We start from the raw sequence: 20,947 nt of genomic DNA, 5'->3' as shown, positions 1-20,947 counted from the left end.
GTGTGTGTTATGGTTGATAAAATCCTTTTTCATTCAGATTTTCCGCTTACAAATGTTTTGTTCCATTTCATTTCTGTTTTAGACAATTAACATTTACTAGGGCTGTCAAGCGATTAAAAAAATTAATCGCACTGTTGAACAACAACAGAATACCATTTATTTAAATATTTTGGATGTTTTCTACATTTTAGAATATATTGATTACAATTAAAACACAAAGTGTACAGTGCTCACTTTATATTTATTTTTGATTACCTGTATCTGCAATGTTAAAAACCCCCCCAAATAAATAGTATTTTTCAATTCACCTAATACAAGTACTGTAGTGCAATCTCTTTATCATGAAAGTTGAACTCAAAGATAGAATTATACACAAAGAAAACTGCATTCAAAAATAAAACAATATAAAATTTTAGAGCCTGCAAGTCCACTCAGTCCTATTTCTTGTTCAGCCAACCACTCAGACAAACAAGTTTGTTTACATCTGCAGGAGATAATGCGGCCTGCTTCTTGTTTACAATGTCACCTGAAAGTGAGAACAGGTGTTCTCATGGCACTGTTGTAGCCAGAGTCTCAAGATATTTACACACCAGATGTGCTAAAGATTCATATGTCCCTTCATGCTTCAACCACCATTCCAGCAGACATGCGTCCATGCTGATGATGGGTTCTGCTTGGTAACAATCCCAAACAGTGCGGACCAACGCACGTTCGTTTTCATTATCTGACTCAGATGCCACCAACAAGACAGTTGATTTTTTTTTTCGGTGGTTCGGGTTCTGTAGTTTCCACATCAGAGTGTTGCTCTTTTAAGATTTCTGAAGCATGCTCCACATCTCGTCCCTTTCAGATTTTGGAAGGCACTTCAGATTCTTAAACCTTGGGTTGAGTGCTGTAGCTATCTTTAGAAATCTCACATTGGTACCTTCTTTGTGTTTTGTGAAACCTGCAGTGAAAGTGTTCTTAAAATGAACAACATGTGCTGGGTTATCATCTGAGACTGCTATAACATGAAATATATGGCAGAGCAGGAGACATACAATTCTCTCCCAAGGAGTTCAGTCACAAATTTAATTAATGCTTTTTTTTTTTTTTTAAACGAGCTTCATCAGCATGGAAGCATGTCCTCTGGAATGGTGGTCGAAGCATGAAGGCGCATACGAATGTTTAGCACAGTGGTCCCCAACGCGGCACCCGCCGGCGCATTTATGTGCACCCACTGTAAGGGCTGGTGCCAAGGAACGAAGAGGAGAGGAGCGCAACCACCAAAGAACCTGCCACCGAAATGCCGCCGATCAGCGCTTCTGGCGGAGAAGCTGCCGCCAAAATGCCACTGAATGCTTCCGGCGGAGAAGCTGCCGCTTAAATGCCACCGAGGAGTGCGGCCACTGGAGAAGCGTCATCACCAAAATGTCGCCGAGAAGCGTTGCTGCCCGCCACACTCTTCTGAAGGCATGAATGTGCTCTTGGCCACAGGAAGATTGGGGACCACTGGTTTAGCATATCTGACACATAAATACCTTTCAATGCCAGCTACAAAAGTGCCATGCAAATGCTTGTTCTCACTTTCTGGTGACAGTGTAAATAAAAGGGCAGCATTATCTCCCGTAAATGTAAACAAACTTGTTTGTCTTAGCCACTGGCTGAAAAAGAAGTAGAACTGAGAGGATCTGTAGGCTCTGAAGTTTTATATTGTTTTGTTTTTGAGTGTAGTTATGTAAAAAACAAAAAAAAAAATCTACATTTGTAAGTTGTACTTTCACAACAAAGAGATTCCACTATAGTTCTTGCATAAGGTGAATTGAAAAATACTATTTCTTTGTTTATCTTTTACACTGCAAATATTTGTAATAAAAATAATATACACTTTGATTTCAACAACAACACAGAATACAATATACATGAAAATGTAGGAAAACATCCAAAATATTTAATTAATTTCACTCGGTATTCTATTGTTTCACAGTGCGATTAAAACTACAATTAATCGCGATTAATTTTTTTTATTTAATCGCATGAGTTAACCACGATTAAACGACAGGTTTAACATTTACTATAAATGTCATTAGCACAAACACTATTAAAATGTTCCATCTTGGATGACAGTAAGTTCTCTTGTGTAGAAAACAAAATGGAGGAACTAGAGCTACTGGTGCAGGAAGTGAAACCAGATATTATAGGGATAACAGAAACATGGTGGAATAGTAGTCATGACTGGACTACAGGTATTGAAGGGTATGTTTAGGAAAGACAGAAATAAAGGTAAAGGTGGTGGAGTAGAATTGCATATCAATGATGAGGTAGAATGTAAAGAAATAAGCGATGGAATGGATAAGACAGAGTCCGTTTGGGCAAAAATTACGTTGGGGAAGAAAACTATTAGAGCCTCCCCTGGGATAGTGCTTGGGGTGTGCTATAGACCGCTGGGATCTAATCTGGATATGGATAGAGCCCTTTTAAAATGTTTTTAATGAAGTAAATACTAATGGAAACTGCGTGATTATGGGAGACTTTTACTTCCCAGATATAGACTGGAGGACGAGTGCTAGTAATAATAATAGGGCTCAGATTTTCCTAGATGCGATAGCTGATGGATTCCTTCATCAAATAGTTGCTGAACCGACTAGCGGGGATGCCATTTTAGATTTGGTTTTGGTGAGTAGTGAGGATCTCATAGAAGAAATGGTTGTAGGGGATAATCTTGGTTCAAGTGATCATGACCTAATTCAGTTCAAACTGAACGGAAGGATTAACAAAAATAAATCTGCAACTAGGGTTTTTGATTTCAAAAGGGCTGACTTTCAAAAATTAAGGAAATTAGTTAGGGAAGTGGATTGGACTGAAGAACTTGTGGATCTAAAGGCAGAGGAGGCCTGGGATTACTTTAAATCAAAGCTGCAGAAGCTATCGGAAACCAAGAAAGGGGAAATAATTCATAGGCAGGAGTTGTAGACCAAGCTGGATGAGCAAGCATCTCAGGGAGGTGATTAAGAAAAAGCTGAAAGCATACAGGGAGTGGAAGATGGGAGGGATCAGCAAGGAAAGCTACCTTATTGAGGTCAGAACATTTAGGGATAAAGTGAGACACGCTAAAAGTCAAGTAGAGTTGGACCTTGCAAAGGGAATTAAAACCAATAGTAAAGGTTCTATAGCCATATAAATAAGAAGAAAACAAAGAAAGAAGAAGTGGGACCGCTAAACACTGAGGATGGAGTGGAGGTCAAGGATAATCTAGGCATGGCCCAATATCTAAACAAATACTTTGCCTCAGTCTTTAATAAGGCTAAAGAGGATCTTAGGGATAATGGTAGCATGACAAATGGGAATGAGGATATGGAGGTAGATATTACCATATCTGAGGTAGAAGCGAAACTCAAACAGCTTAATGGGACTAAATCGGGGGGCCCAGATAATCTTCATCCAAGAATACTGACGGAATTGGCACACGAAATTGCAAGCCCATTAGCAAGAATTTTTAATGAATCTGTAAACTCAGGGGTTGTACCGTATGACTGGAGAATTGCTAACATAGTTCCTATTTTTAAGAAAGGGAAAAAAGGTGATCCGGGTAACTACAGGCCTGTTAGTTTGACATCTGTAGTATGCAAGGACTTGGAAAAAATTCTGAAGGAGAAAGTAGTTAAGGACATTGAAGTGAATGGTAAATGGGACAAAATACAACATGGTTTTACAAAAGGTAGATCATGCCAAACCAACCTGATCTCCTTCTTTGAGAAAGTAACAGATTTTTTAGACAAAGGAAATGCAGTGGATCTAATTTACCTAGATTTCAGTCAGACATTTGATACCGTGCCACATGGGGAATTATTAGTTAAATTGGAAAAGATGGGGATCAATAGGAAAATTGAAAGGTGGATAAGGAATTGGTTAACAGGGAGACTACAGCAGGTTGTACTGAAAGGTGAACTGTCAGGCTGGAGGGAGGTTACCAGTGGAGTTCCTCAGGGATCAGTTTTGGGACAATCTTATTTAATCTTTTTATTACTGACCTCGGCACAAAAAGTGGGAGTGTGCTAATAAAGTGCGGATAATACAAAGCTGGGAGGTATTGCCAATTTAGAGAAGGACCGGGAAATCATACAGGAAGATTTGGATGACCTTGTAAACTGGAATAATAGTAATAGGATGAAATTTAATAGTAAGAAGTGTAAGGTTATGCACTTAGGGATTAATAACAAGAATTTTAGTTATAAGCTGGGGACGCATCAATTAGAAGTAATGGAGGAGGAGAAGGACCTTGGAGTATTGGTTGATCATAGGATGACTATGAGCCGCCGTGATATGGCCGTGAAAAAAGCTAATGTGATCTTGGGATGCATCAGGGGAGGTATTTCCAGTAGAGATAAGGAGGTTTTAGTACCGTTATACAAGGCACTGGTGAGACCTCACCTGGAATACTGTGTGCAGTTCTGGTCTCCCATGTTTAAGAAGGATGAATTCAAAATGGAACAGGTACAGAGAAGTGCTACAAGGTGATCCGAAGAATGGAAAAATTGTCTTATGAAAGGAGACTCAAGGAGCTTGGCTTGTTTAGCCTAACTAAAAGAAGGTTGAGGGGAGATATGATTGCTCTCTATAAATATATCAGAGGGATAAATACCGGAGAGGGAGAGGAATTATTTAAGATCAGTACCAATGTGGACACAAGAACAAATGGATATAAACTGATCATTGGGTTTGAAATTAGACGAAGGTTTCTAACCATCAGAGGAGTGAAGTTTTGGAATAGCCTTCCAAGGGAAGCAGTGGGGGAAAAGACCTATCTGGCTTTAAGATTAAACTCGATAAGTTTATGGAGGAGATGGTATGATGGGATAATATGATTTTGGCAATTAACTGATCTTTAAATATTCATGGTAAATAGGCCCAATGGCCTGTGATGGGATGTTAGATGGGGTGGGATCTGAGTTACTATAGAAAATTCTTTCGTGGGTATCTGGCTGGTGAATCTTGCCCATATGCTCAGGATTTAGCTGATCGCCATATTTGGGGTCGGGAAGGAATTTTCCTCCAGGGCAGATTGGAAGAGGCCCTGGAGGTTTTTCGCCTTCCTCTGTAACATGGGGCACGGGTCACTTGCTGGAGGATTCTCTGCTCTTTGAAGTCTTTAAACCACGATTCGAGGACTTCAATAGCTCAGAGATAGGTGAGAAGTTTTTCGCAGGAGTGGGTGGATGAAATTCTGTGGGCTGCGTTGTGCAGGAGGTCGGACTAGATGATCATAATGATCCCTTCTGATCTTAATATCTATGAATCTATGAAAAGGGCCCCAGGCCCAAATTAGCTTGTATACTTCTCATTTGCGTTTCTCTTAATGCTATCAGTCCCCACTGCCCATCTCAAAAAACATGAAGCAATTGCTAATACATCATTATATTTAATTTAGTAACATTAAGTAAGCACTTTTGGTAAATTGTTCAAGTTCCAGACACACTCCTCCCCTCTCCACTCCCCCACCCCCCCGACCTATATGATATAGGTCAAAGGAAATAGAGATAAAAGGATTAAGTCACTTCCAATTTGCTGAAGTTTCCTTAAGATTTTTTTTTAAAAAACATTAACAGAGAACTTCAAAATTAAGACTATTAATGGAAGTGTTATGATTAATTTATAACAAGTGCATTAAATATAAATAAAACATTAAGCATGCATAGTTAAGTAACCAAAATTCAAGAAATGTCAAAAGTTGCGCAAAACTAACCCCTCTTGTGCGTGCATCATAATTTAATTCTACCGTCTATTTTGTTTCTCAAATATTTTTTTTAAAGTTAGAACGATATACCTCTGTAGCATCTTCCACTGTGCAGTTCTGTGAATGTTAGATACAAAGCCTATTACAATTATTAATGTACTATATATGCATGAAAAGAAGTGTGATACTGAATTATATGTCAGAAATAGTACACAGCTGCGTAATCAAAGATTACAGCAGTGCTCACACTAGGAAGTGGAGTTTAAGTTGCAGTAGAGTCTTAACTTTGGCATTTCTGGGTGGAGTGAGAAATTGCAACATTAATATTTTCTTAAAGTTTTTCTGAGAAAAAGAAGGAAATACCCCATACTCAAACTATTTGGCTAGATAACCAAAATGCATACAGCATGTAAGGAGTGCACTCAGGGAGATAAAGGGTGCCTATGGAGTCACCTCACCGAGCACAGTGAATGAGGCAAGGATCCTACAAAGAACTGCTGCTTTCAAGGCACACCTTAGGAGATGGGGCCACACTGACAGACTGGGTTACAACACAGTGCTGCCTCACTTCCAAGATGCACATGACCTGAGGTTATCATGTAGGCAAGAAAATGCATAAGGAAATGGAAGGAAGCTGTTTGGTGCTCAGAATTTTTGAGAACAAGGCAGATATTTAACTACTGATATAGGAACCTCACTTTAGACTCCGATATTTGAAATTCTTGTTCTTGCTCTACAAATGAGGCAAGTAAATTATCATAATATTTTAAAAGAACCTGTGATGTTCAGCTGTAAAATATTAATCTGAAAACAGATAGAATGCAAAATGAAACAAATGATTAATGTAACACTCCCAACTTACAGTAAAAATAGGGAGTTGCTGTAATTAATAAGACACTGGAGTAAACAACTGCCTGTGATAAATGCACAGAAAAATTACTTTTTCTTGTGAACCACAAAACATACACTTCCCATGTCTGCTTTTAAGTTTCAACTACGTAACAGGCTTTCCAATTCATTCAGCTCTGGAAAAGTCATCCCTGGACTGTCTCCACAGCTGGATCTTAAAGTCTGAACAAAGTTCTACCAACTAAAACATTGAGGTTTTAAATTAGCCGTTTCTTACCTGAGGATTGTTGGCCTCTACTAACTTGCACTGGCGCAGGAACAGCTTAAGGTTCCCCCAGTTCATGAAAGGCAGCAGCACCATGGGTTTCTCCCCATCTTCTATACAGACATGGGTGATAGGGAGCAGGTTCCTGAAACATGAGAGCAGACACTCCTAATTTTAGAAAGGTGATATCTGATCGAAGTTAGCAAGTCATCTAAACAAAAGAACACACTATAAATGATAAATAGAAGTACAGTAGAAAAGGCAATTGATTATTTAACAAAACAAAGTAACAAGATCTCCAAATAACTTGAAGCTGCATGTTTAGGAATGCGTGCAAACATCTGAGTAGCTTTCCATCAAGAAAAAACTTTTGCATGATCCAAAGCTGATTAAAGATAAAATCCCACTGAAGATTATTCTTTACACAAACTATGAGTGTATCTTCAGTTTGGAAATGTATCCATCTCTTTAAAATGCACCTATACATGTTACAGATTCCATTATATTACAATAAGCATAGTTTATAGAACTGAGCAAAAATTTGGCATTTCCATTTTGCTGGAAAATTATATTTTGACATTTGTCCTACACAAGGAAGAAAAGTCAACATTTGAATATTTTCGTGGAACAAAAGTCTGAAAAATACTGAGTTGGAAGTGCCAAATCAAAACGTTTCATTCAGAGTCAGCTTAATTTTAAACTCATCTGCCTGTGATGCTGCAGGGATTTATGGGTGCTGAAGCTACTGTGTCATTACTGGCTGGCTGAATCTCCTAAGATGCACCACGCAAAACAGCAGATCCAATTTAAAAACAAGTGTTTTGGTTTCTGTTCAACAATTCTGATCTAGGTCAAAGCTACTCACATAATATTTTGTTTCAGTTTTCCCCAATTGACTATGGAAAAGTCATTTACAAAATTCTCAACCAGCGCTAGTAATTTCTTTATATAGTACTTTTGATGCAAATTCCAAAGCCTTCTTTTTAAAATCTGTTTCAGCATTCCAGATCTTCACTACATCAGTGCTTGTATTTCAGTTATACCTTTGGACTCTAACCAGGATTGCTGTCCCAATTTCCTAGGCACTGCATACATACTGTGACAGGGTCAGGCCAGATGGCTATAGGAGAGTGACAGAAGGCAGATATATTAGCCCCAGGTTAAGTAGGTCCCTTTTCCCTGGGTAAGGTAACAGGGAAGGCTCCAGAACAATCAGGAACTTTCTGGAAACAACGCAGACAGGCTGATTAGAACACCTGCAGCCAATCAAGAAGCTGCTAGAATCAATTAAGACAGGCAGGCTAACCAGGGCACCTGGGTTTAAAAAGGAGCTCACTTCAGTTTGTGGTGTGTGCGTGTGTGAGGAGCTGGGAGCAAGAGGCGCAAGAAGCTGGGAGTGAGAAGGCATACTACTGGAATACTGAGAAGTAACAAGCATTATCAGATATCAGGATGAAGGTACTGTGGTGAGAATAAAGAAGGTGTTGGGAGGAGGCCATGGGGAACTAGCCCAGGGAGTAGCTGTCACGCAGCTGTTACAGGAGCCACTGCAGACAGCTGCAATCCACAGGGCCCTGGGCTGGAACCCGGAGTAGAGGGCAGGCTGGGGTTTCTCCCCATCCCTCCAACTCCCTACTTGATACCGGAGGAGTTGATCTGGATTGTGGGTTCCACCAGAGGGGAAGGTCTCTGGCCTGTTCCCTGATCCACTAGGTGGATCAGCAGAGATTGCGGGGATTGTTCTTCCTTTTCCCCATGCTGGCCAGTGATGAGGCTAACTGAGTGAATGGCAGATTTGAGCCATGAAAGTGGCCAGACTGAGGGCTGCCGTGAACCTCTGAGACGAGCAAATCCGCCAATAAGCACAGGACCCACCAGGGCAGAGGAGGAACTTTGTCACAATACATACATACAAATATACATATATATATAGTAAGAGCCCCTCCCCAGAAAAAGTTTACAATCTAAACACAGAAATCAGATTGGGGGAGAAGGGAGAAAAAAGGAAATACACTTTTACACTGATACATTTGAGCATTTTCATGGGAAGCATTATTTTGTTTATTTCCTTTAATCCAATCTCTCTTTTTAGCCATAAACTAGAATTTTAAATTAAGCATGACTCTGCAAAGAAAAGTGACTTAAAAAGGCAGGGTGGATCTTCTTTGCGTTTCAATGATTTCCATGTCAAACTCCTTCAGATTACAAGATTGTTCAATTGCTAATACGTGAGACTTGAATGTCAAGCTGGATTTGAATGTCAAACTGGGTTCCTTCCTGCTCACATGCCGTTACCAGTAAAAGATTCTGAAGACCAATTGAAGCACTCAGTGACATCTCAAACTCCAGTGAATGGAGATTGTCTTGGATGACGTACATAATTCCCTAAAATACAGACCCCACAAAATCATGACAATAATTCACGTACACTACACCCATGCTATTAAGCATACTTACATCCTAGATTCTTCCTATTTAGCAACACATAGTACTGCCTGGAGGCTTATCCTTTTTTTGCATCCATTGCACTCCTTGTAGATCATTGTCATAACACTACTGGCAGGATTTATCTCTTGATATGTAAGAATACTTAATAGCGTGATGTATAGGTGGTGATAGAATGTAGGTGACAGAATGTACCCGAGTCCACACCCTATATACCAGGGGTCTCAAACTCAAATGACCACAAGGGCTACATGAGGACTAGTACATTGGCCCAAGGGCTGCATCACTGACCCCCTGGCCCCGCCCCCACTCCACCCCTTCCATGAGGCCCCGCCCCTGCCCCACCTCTTCCCTGCTCCCATTCCAACCCCTTCCCCGAAATCCCCACCCCAACTCCGTCCCTTCCCTGCCCCCAAGGGGTGCATGAGGGGTGCAGGGTGTGGCAGGGGGTCGGGGTGCAGGAGGGATGGGGCAGGGGGCTCAGGGAAGGGGGGCAGGAGGCATGTGGGGTACAGCAGGGGGTCAGGGTGTGGGAGGGGTACGGGGTGTGGCAGAGGGCTCAGGGCAGGGGGTCGGGGTGTGGCACGGGGCTGGGGTGCAGGAGGGGTGGGGGGTGCAGCAGGGGGTTCGGCTGCAGGAGGGATTCAGGGGGCGGACTCTGGGAATGGGGAACCGCAGCCAATGGGAGTTGTTGGGGGCGGTGCCTGGAGGCACGGCCAAGGCAACACACAGACTGCTGTGCCCCCTCTCCTCCAGGTCCCGGCCGCTTCCTGGAGCAGCGCGGGGGCAAGGCAGACAGGGAGGGAGCCTGCCCTGCCACCGGTGCACACCGGGCTGGAGCCACTCTAGGTAAATGCTGGGGGGGGGGGCGCCGCGGGGAGCTGGTGGGCCCCAGGAAATAACCCCGCGGGCTGCATGCAGCCTGTGGGCTGCGTGTGAGAGACCCCTGCTATATACACTACTGTAATAATCTTTGTACCAAGCATGCGTTGTGAGATATCATTTAAAAACTCAATTTTCTGATCAATAACATCATGGCAATATGTATGCAGCAGCATTATATGTGAAGTTATAAACGTAAGCTGAGATCATGACTAAGGCTAAATTGGCACTGCTGCGATTGATGCAGTGGTGTCAATTTAACGGGTCTGGTGAAGATATGCTAAATCAATTGGAGAGCATCTCCCATCGACACAGTGGAGCGTAGACACCGTGGTAAGTGGATGCAGCTACATCGACTTCAGTTACATTATTCACGTAACTTAGATCTATTTACCGTGGTAATGTAGACCAGCCCTAAGGTTTGGTCTACTCTACAGAGTTTGGTCAATGCAAGGCTACTTATGTCGACCTGTGAAGTGTCTACACTTAATTTCGTTCTCACCAACATAACTGCCCCACTACATTGACTTATCTCCACCTCCATGAGCAGTGTAGTCAAGGTCGATGTAGTCTGGTGTTATTTACATTGACAGTTACTGGCTTTCAGGAGCTGTCCTACAAATGCCCTATACTGACAGTACAATTGATACAAGTGCTCCTGGTGAGGATGTGCACCGCCAATACCAGGAGTAAAGCGTAAAGAGTGCACAAGTGATGTAATTCCTGTGGCAGCTGTATGTTGACGCAAGTCAGATTGACTTAATTTTGCAGTGTAGACGTGGCCAGTAAGTTTTCCAGAGATGTCTGGGGAAAAGGCAAACCAGTTTCTCAGAGAGAAAGGGCAAGCTGATGCCTCAGACAGGTGTAAACAAGGCGGATGGGCCAACTAGTTGCTAAGCAGCCATTCTTTGGCAGGAAAGGGGAGCAAAAAAAAAAAAATCTACATCTTAGTAAAGAAACAGCACAGAAAGTCCCCTTCCACACAGACTGCCTGTTCTCCTTGCTCCCAGCTGGAAATGCTTCCCACAGGAAGGACAGGACTATAAGAAGATGCAGACATCTCAAGGCACCCCCACTTCCCCACCGTTAATTTATTCACTGCGTGAGGACAGACGAAGGAAGCAGCCATTAAACAGAAATGGTCCTGGCCTAAGAAGTTTGTCCAGTAAGACTGTTGAGATCATGTGGTGAGAAACTGTACTTTGAATTTAATATAGTTTGTTAAGTTAGGCACTAGTTGCATTTTATCTTTATTTTTCTTGTAACCATTTCTGAGTTTTAGGATTCATTACTTGTACACATTTAAAATCTCTCTCTCTGTAGTTAATAAACTTGTTTTATCTAACCCAGTGTGTTTAAACTGAAGTGTCTGGGAAACTCCCTTTGGGATAACAAGATGTGTGCATATAATTTCTATTAATAAAATGACAGTCTTTAAATAAGCTTGTAATGTCCAGAAGAGGGCTGGGCAGTACAGAACATACATTTCTGGCAGGAAATTAGGCCTGGGGGTGTGTTGGGGACACCCCCACAATATAATCAAGGCTAGCAAGAGCCAAAGCATGGCTGGTTAGCTGCAGCACACACAGACGTAGCTGGGTTTGACCTGCATGCTGGAGGCTGTTTGTGAGCAGTCCATGCTGGAAGCTAGAGTAGCAAAGCAGTGTAAAGGGCACCCCAGGTTAGAGGGCAGGGGTGATACAGATAGTCTGGAGTGTGTATGTCACAGTGGTGTACAGGAATTATTGGCAGGATTTTGTGATGACTGTGTGCTACTGGCTATGGTTGGAAGATAACAGGGGTGTGGATGGGATGTAAGTCTGACAGCACATATGCTGCCTTCTTCAGCATCAGCAAGACAGCACATGTAACAAACCTGTTAATTTATATAGTCTCTGGAGCAAGTGCCTGCAGCACTTCATGGGATTGTGAGGTGCTAAAAGGTGCATGCTAAATGCTCTTTACTTTAGTGTTCATTTTTAAAGGGCCTTTTCAGCTTTTTATAACTTTGCCAAACATTTTTTGGCTGAAGTATTGTACATTTAAGTTTGGAAGTGATTTGTTTCTGAAATTTTTAGCACTGAAAAGCCGCTTAAATATTATCTTCAATACACATGGATATAAATTTAATTTCACTCTCACCATAAGAGGCTTTAAAGTAGCAGTACTCACCTGTGATGAAGGCCTCGGAGTTTACAGCTTTCTGTCAGCATCATTGTCACTTGCACTTCTGAGGCTTGATCTAAAAAAGACAAGACAAGAAGGAACTGTGACCGTTACTCATTCTGGAAACAAACTAAAGTGTAATTTTTTACAAAACTGGTTAAATAGGCACGTGCACAAGTGACCAAAACTGATTTTCAATAGGCCAGTTTAAATAAATCAAGTGAATAGACAGACCCAAGATCCTTCTAAAGTGAATGCAAAAGTAGTTATCAGCACTAAATATTGTCTTTATTTTCAGCTTGTAGCCAGCTGTGGATATACTAGATATTTTTTCATGCTTCAACAGCACGCTAAAGAATACCCAATTTGATTTATTATTAGATTTATTAATTTTAACTAAATATCAAGTAAGGTAGGTGAGTTTTGATGGCTATTTTTATAACACTCCTCCCTTCTTTCACCACCACCCACAAAAAATAACCCATGCACTTAAAGCGAGAACTCTACAACAATCAGATATCACAGCGAAGAAAAAACTGACCAATTCAAAATGAGTGTTTGGTTTTTTTTAAAGTTTATACATTTCCTCTCCTAATTTTTTTAAATGTCCTTTCAAAAACAAAACAAGGATTCCACAAACGTATTGTGGAAAATCCCTTACTGAAGCTTTCTTACAACTGCTCCAGAATCCTTCCTACCCTCACATATGCATAGCCAACCTATGGAATTCACTTCCACAAGATACTGAGTCCGAGCTTGGTAGGGTTCAAATTGTCATCTTGTTCACATAGGTGCCTAAAATTCAGTTAGATTAGATAAGATACAAATGTAAACCCTTGTACCTAGGAGGTAAGTCGACTGGTTGGTGTGAGCAAAGAGTTTCCTGTAAGGGCATGTTACTTTATTAATGTCCATTATGAGGGGGCCACACCTTAATCTGCAACATCTGGTATTGATTAACTTTTGACAAGGATAGTGAATCACTGGTTTACTCTGATATGACAATTTTTTTAATAGCAATCCTATGTTTGATTACTACAAACCCTCACCTGTAGCACTTCCTGCCCGGAAGCGTTAGAGTTTCCCAGTGAGGCAGGAGTGGGTGTTTCTGAGCAGGGAGACAGGTGTTTGAAAACCTTCTGAGCTGGGAGGGAGCAATGAGAATTGGTTTGGTTAAGTGAAAAAGGGAGTAGAGTCAATTGGTGAATGTGTGTGTAGGTAAAGAGGTTGGAGGGGGAGGGGAAGAGGGAAAGGAAGGTGCTTGGGACAAGTATCACAGGGATAAATTTTGCTGTGCTGGTCCCAGGATATTAGAGAGAAGGTGGGCAAGGTGATATCTTTTCTTGGATCAACTTCTATTGGTGAAAGACAAGCTTTTGAGCTACACAGAGCTCTTCTTCAGGAATATATATCATTTTCTCCCTACCTGGCACCCTTTACAACAGGACAGTCACTGTACAAAATCCTCTAGTGGACTGTTAGCCTCTATTTGTGGTTATGCTGCTGGAAGCAAAGACCTGAAGCAGCTTAGTGTGCTCAGTATGATTTCTGTTAATCATCAGCCATTACTCCCCATATCAGTGCTGGTACACAGGCCACACTGAAGATCGCACTGGACTGTTTGAACAGGAGTCCTAATTTGGAGCATTGGTAGCAGAGAGGAAATGGGGAGGAGTAAGGTACTCCCACTCCCACAGGGAAGAATTAAGATTATCTTGTGGGAGAAGCTCCACCTTAACTGCATTTTGCAGAATACAGAAATCTGTGTAGTATTTCTTGCAACAGGAGGCTTTTGGGGGGATATATGCTGCTGAGGCCTTAACTGAGCATTTCCTAGTTTTATAAGGCTTTATATAAGGCTTTATAAGTCTCATGTTATGAAAGGGTATGGTGAGCTTTCTGATAAGCGATTTAAATATGCAGTGAAGGAGACAAATTCCTATGTAGTCTTGTGCACCAAATGAGAGAAACCTCAAAATTTTATTAAGATGGAGGCTTGTCTACACTACAGAATTTTGTTGACAAAAGTTAGCTTTCATCGACAAAACAGTGGGAGTGTACACCCTGAAACGCTCCTCTCACCAATATAACTCCTCTGCTACATCAACAAAATAAAACCACGTCAACGAACAACATAGAGCTTTTTGCGGTGCAGAGTGACACAGCATCAGTGGAGACACTGAGCTTACTTATATCGCCCTAACTGGCCTCCAGGAGGTGCCCCACAATGCCCATCATGACCACTCTGGTCAGCAGTTTGAACTCCGCTGCCCTGCAGTTACACAGGCATGTGCCCACCCCCATTTAAAGGCCCAGGAATTTCTGAAATTCCTCTTCCTGTTTGCTCAGCCTGGCCTGTTCACACAGCATGTTCCCAGCTGACCACGCTGGCTTTCCGCAACAGACATGGTCCTGGTTGGAGTACACCAGAGCTGTTGGATCTGTGGGGAGAGGAGGCTGTGCAGTTGCAGCTTCGCTCAAGCTGTAGGAATTTTGATATCTACGGGCAGATTGCTTGTGGCATGCAGGACAAGGGACACAAAAGGGACATGCAGCAGTGCTATGCTAAGATCAAGGAGCTGAGGCAAGCATACCAGAAGGTAAGGAAGGCCAACCATCGCTCTGGTGTGGCACCAAAGACATGCTGCTTTTATGAGAAGCTGCAAGCCATACTCAGTGGTGACCTCAGTGCCACCGCCGAGAGCCCTGTGGATACTTCAGGGGGACTGGAGGCAATAGCCAGCAGAGTCAATCCCAAAGACCAAGTGATGGATGAGGAAGTGGAGTTGGAGGGGGACATGGGACATGTGATAGGGTTGTCTGGTGACGTGGCAAGCCAGGACCTAATTCTGACTCTGGAGGGGTCTAGCCAGTCCCAGCACGCCGGCTCTGGTGTGCATGAAGCAGAAGAGACAAGCTCTGGTAAGCATGCCTTTTGCTTTGATATGCACAATGATAGGAGACTGAGGTCTCATTTACTTTGTTATATGACAGAGGAGAGATAAGGGATAGAATTAACAGAGCCTACACAGCTATGCAGTGGGGGACCAGTGGAGAAGTTTGTCCCAGGAATCCTCCATCATGATCTCTAGGAAGCTTTCCTGTAGGTACTCTGTAATCCTCCCCACAAGGTTCCTTGGCAGAGCTGCCTTGTTCCTTCCCCATGCTGTAGGAAACCTTGCCATGCTAACTGGCAATTATTTCTGCAGGGACCAAAGTGGCATACAGGTGAACATGTGGACCCTGTCTGAAGCCGCACACATCCAGGAGCTGCACCCTTGCATCCTAGGTTACTCTCAGGGGTGAGATATCGGATTCAATTACCCCAGCTTATGGAAAAGAGTGCAATATTTAGAATACTCTCCCTAAGCACATGTAGTGACCCTCTTCACAAAACTCCAGACCTTTCGTCCCTTTTTGCCCATTCCCCCTTCCCCCACTGAACTCACCATATTTGGGACACTTGCTGAGCTGTGTGCAAGCCAAGGAACAATGAGAAAGAGGTGTGTGTGACTTTTGTGATTCACAGCTTTGTGTGCACTCACAATACTGTCTCTGTTTATTGTTTCCTGCAGATGTGTCCTTGAGGACCAACTCCTACACAGCGGCGGAGCACCTCCATCTGATAAGGAGTTGAACCAGCAGGAGTAAGGACGATATGTTTCATGAAGTGCTGCAGTCAACAGATACAGCAGATAGCAAAACAAGAGTGTGGAGGAAGACAAATTCAGATTGGATAGCCTTGAAAGGACACAGGAGCAGGAGAGGATGATAAAGCTACTGGAGAGCCAGACAGAGATACTCAAGTCTCTTACAGCGCTGCAGTCTGAGCACATCTGTACACGACTCCCCCTGCAGCCAATACAGAATGCTATTCCATGCCCTCCCCAAACTCCCTCAACACATTCCTCACATGTTCCTGTTCCTTTGCAGTACCCTTTGCACTCCCTCCCTAGAGACTGGTTTCATGATGAAAGCTGGAGTTACAGCTGTGAGAGCCTTAACTGAGAGACTGTTCCTCACTGGTATGTCCTGTTTGCAAGCAAGCAAGCAAGCACACAAACAAAAAAAGGCATTTTATCCTTTAATTAAAGTGTAGTCTTTGAAACAAAATGAGTCTGTGTGTCATGCACACGGTATTTGCTGCTAAAATTCAAACAGTGGCTATAGGCAGGAACATTAGCTCGCTACAATTAAAGTTCAGGAAGAAAGCATTATGGGGGTCATTCAAGGCTGCAAGTAAACATTGCCTGGCCAAATGTATCACAAAGACACATTACTGGGGCTCTGTGTTCCCTGTAAGCTGCGCACTCGGGAAGCCATGCAGGAGAGATGTAAGTGCTGCCCAGCTGATAGCAGAGCACACACAGCCAGCAGCATGTGTTCAGGTGCCTTTCCCCCACATTGCTCCATCCTGCAGCTGCTCCCGGGACCCTACTGCTGGCTGTGCAGAGCCAGGGGGGCGGGGAGGGTGCTGATGTTAGGGTGTCCCCCTCCACTGTGCCCCATCTCCGCAGAGCATGGCAGAGGGGACAGCCTGGCTCAGGAGAACTTGGAGCTGCTGTGGTTTGAGAGTGTGGCTTTCTTAAAGAGACACTGCACTTTTTCTGAGATTTCCCCAGCAGCCAGCTCAGTGTCTCTCTCTCTCACACACACACACACACTCACTCTCTCTCCCCCACTCCATGTACCCCAACTTCACAGAGCAGGGGAGGGGAGACAACAGGGCTCAGAACAGAGCAGGAGACTTTCAGTGAGCATCTTAGAGAGACAGTGCAAAGCTTTCCCCAGCAGCCTCCCCCCGCCCCCCACACACACTGTCTCTCTCTCTCTCACACACACACACTTTCACACTCACCTCCCAAAACATACTTGTATTATTATTGTTGTTACTTCTTGGAACTTCCTGCATATACATATATTCTCTGTAATTTTATTCTTTCAAAGTGTTATTTTAATGTTTTGACTGGTCTATGCATTTCATAATTTTTACTTCTCTAACACTTAAAATTTAATTGTTAGAGTACTGAGTACTAAAATGCCCAACTTGTCCTGGCTGGAGTAATTATCCCTACGATAACTTTTTTAAAATATATATTATATCTAGGTTTTTTGTTTCTACTGGTGGAACACACAGACCTCGGTGCACATAAAATGTATTCCGCACATGGATGGAAAAAATTAGAGGAAACATTGCTGGGGCTCATTGTCAAAATGCTCCTTCAAAGCCTCCTTGATTTGAATAGCCCCCCGCTGAGCCCCTCTAATTGCCCTAGTATCTGGCTGCCCAAAATCAGCAACCAGGCGATCCACCTCAGCGCTCCATGCCTGGGGAAGCTTTTCCCCCTTCGCTCCGCAAATATTATGCAGAGCACAGCAGGCTGCTATGACCATCAGAATATTGTTCTCACTGAGGTCTGATCTGCCAAAAAGGCACCACCAATGACTTTTTAATCTGCCAAAGGCACATTCAGCAGTCATTTGGCACCAGCTGAGCCTGCTGTTGAAGTGCTTCTTGCTGCTATCTAGGTTTCCTGTGTAAGGCTTTGTGAGCCAGCGCAGCAAGGTGTAGGTGAGGTCTCCCAGGATCACTATGGCATTTCCACATCCCCCATTGGAATCTTCTGGTCTTGAAAGAAAGTCTCAGCATGCAGCTTTCTATACAGTCCAATGTTCCTAAAGATGCATGCATCATGAATCTTCCCGGACCAATCTACATTGATGTCAGTGAAACACCCCAATGATCCACCAGCGCCTGCAAAACCATGGAGAAGTAGCTCTTATGACTGATTTATGCCATCGCAAGATGGTCTGGGGACAAAATTGGGATATGCGTGCCATCTATCGCCCCGCTACAGTTAGGGAATCCCAGTGCTGCAAAGCTATAGAATATTTCCTGCACATTACTCAAAGTCACAGTCCTTCATAGCAGGAGGCGATTAATGGCTCTACACACATAACTATTTCACATTTGGGGACAATGTATACCTTCAAATCAGCGGCACTGCTATGGGTACCTGCATGGCCCCACAGTATGCCAACATTTTTATGGCTGACTGAGAACAACACTTCCTCAGCTCTCGTCCCCTAATGCCCCAACTCTACTTGTGCTACACTGATGACATCTTCATCATCTGGACCCATGGAAAAGAAGCCCTTAAGGAATTCCACCATGATTTCAACAATTTCTATCCCACCATCAACCTCAGCCTGGATCAGTCCACACAAGAGATCCACTTCCTGGACACTACGGTGCTAAAAAGCGATGGTCACATAAACACCAGCCTATACCGGAAACCTGCTGACCGTTATGCTTACCTACATGCCTCCAGTTTTCATCCAGACCACACCACACAATCCATTGTCTACAACCAAGCTCTACGATACAATCGCATTTGCTCCAACCCCTCAGACAGAGACAAACACCTACAAGATCTCTATCAAGTGTTCTTACAACTACAATACCCACCTGCTGAAGTGAAGAAACAGACTGACAGAGCCAGAAGAGTACCCAGAAGTCACCTACTACAGGACAGGCCAACAAAGGAAATAACAGAACGCCACTAGCCATCACCTTCAGCCCCCAACTAAAACCTCTCCAACGCATCATCAAGGATCTACAACCTATCCTGAAGGATGACCCATCACTCTCACAGATCTTGGGAGACAGGCCAGTCCTTGCTTACAGACAGCCCCCAACCTGAAGCAAATACTCACCAGCAACCACATACCACACAACAGAACCACTAACCCAGGAACCTATCCTTGCAACAAAGCCCGTTGCCAACTCTGTCCACATATCTATTCAGGGGACACCATCACAGGGCCTAATCACATCAGCCACACTATCAGAGGCTCGTTCACCTGCACATCTACCAATGTGATATACGCCATTATGTGCCAGCAATGCCCCTCTGCCATGTACATTGGCCAAACTGGACAGTCTCTACGTAAAAGGATAAATGGACACAAATCAGATGTCAAGAATTATAACATTCAAAAACCAGTCGGAGAACATTTCAATCTCTTTGGTCACTCAATTAGACCTAAAAGTGGCAATTCTTCAACAAAAAAACTTCAAAAACAGACTCCAGAGAGAGACTGCTGAATTGGAATTAATTTGCAAACTGGATACAACTAACTTAGGCTTGAATAAAGACTGGGAGTGGATGGGTCATTACACAAAGTAAAACTATTTCCCCATGTTTATTCCCCCCTCCCATCCGCCACTGTTCCTCAGACGTTCTTGTCAACTGCTGGAAATGGCCTACCTTCATTATCACTACAAAAGGTCCCCCCCCGCTGGTAACAGCTCACCTTAAGCGATCACTCTCGTTACAGTGTGTATGGAAACACCCATTGTTTCATGTTCTCTGTGTATATAAATCTCCCCACTGTATTTTCCACTGCATGCATCCGATGAAGTGAGCTGTAGCTCACGAAAGCTTATGCTCAAATAAATTTGTTAGTCTCTAAGGTGCCACAAGTACTCCTTTTCTTTTTGCAGATACAGACTAACACGGCTGCTACTCTGAAATCTGACAACCCCTATGGTGGACTTTCCAATTCCAAACGGATTCGTGACTGATCAGTAGCAGTCTGGAATTGCCAGCTTCCACACAGCGATCGCCACTTGCTTTTCCACTGTGAGGGCAGCTCTCATTCTGGTGTCCTTGTGCTGCTTTGCTGGGGTAAGCGGCGCACACAGTTCCAGGAAGATGGCTTTACATATCCAAAACTTCTGCAGTCATCGCTCGTCATCTCAAACCTGCATCAAGATCTGATCCCACCACTCAGTGCTCATTTCCTGAGCCCAATACTGACAGTTCACTGTGTGCAGCTGCTCTGTGAATGCCAGCAACAATTTTGAATGATTTCTTTCCATTGCCCACAGCGGGGCAGGCACCACATATTTACTTTGTTCCACAGCTCATGAAACACTGCAGGACCAGCTGCATTATGTCCATAACGCTGATCACCAGACTGGCCAGCAGTTCAAGATCCATGCTTTCAGGCAGAGATGGAGGGAGTACAGTTTACAGGAGCTGTTCAAAAACAGCATAAAACAAGGTCGGAAGTCCATGGAATGATGGGACACAAAGAACTGCATCATGGGACAGTGAGCATGCCCCCACGGTGCACTGCAATCTGTTCCCAGATCTCCCAGTGGCAGAAGGTGGTGAGTTGCACAGTGAGATAGCTACCCACAATGCTATACTCTCTTTGTCGATGCAAGGGCACAGACTGTGGACACTGCCGACACAAGGAGTTGTGTGGACACGCACAACTGATATAATTAAAGCAGCTTAAGTCGACTAAAGTCTGTAGCATAGACATGGCCGGAGTTACAGAAGCAATACAGCACTCTCATTTACCAGACTTAGACTGTTAAAATTTGTTCTTATGAATAGCTGAACCTTTCTTTTTGCTCACACTTTCCAGAAAAATGCACCCTCCAGGAGAGACTATGCTTGGAAAATTCCAGGCCAAAACTTAAGTTACAAGAAGTTATAGGCCACTGGAAATGAGATCTCAGAATAATTCACAGGCAACTTTAATTACCAATTTCACTCCCGCTACAGTGGAGCCCAGAACTACTACATTGTGAGGAAAGAGATTATTGAATT

General features: G+C 43.3%; 1 protein-coding gene across 5 annotated transcripts in view; it reads right to left on the bottom strand.

Annotated features, from left to right (window-relative positions):
* RYK (receptor like tyrosine kinase) overlaps positions 1–20,947 on the bottom strand; it is a 142,945-nt gene that overhangs the window by 16,937 nt on the left and 105,061 nt on the right. For all 5 annotated transcript variants that reach the window (XM_074964176.1, XM_074964177.1, XM_074964174.1 and 2 more), the window contains 2 exons: positions 12,327–12,396; positions 6,840–6,972 (listed from right to left, as the gene is read on the bottom strand). In XM_074964176.1, coding sequence (XP_074820277.1) covers positions 6,840–6,972; positions 12,327–12,396 — 203 coding nt within the window. The remainder of the gene's footprint in view (positions 1–6,839; positions 6,973–12,326; positions 12,397–20,947) is intronic.

This window comes from Natator depressus, chromosome 9, assembly GCF_965152275.1.
Source record: "Natator depressus isolate rNatDep1 chromosome 9, rNatDep2.hap1, whole genome shotgun sequence".
Classification (NCBI taxonomy): domain Eukaryota; kingdom Metazoa; phylum Chordata; order Testudines; family Cheloniidae; genus Natator; species Natator depressus.
The sequence above is the reverse complement of the archived record's forward strand: the minus strand, read 5'-3'. Positions and strand labels throughout refer to the sequence as shown.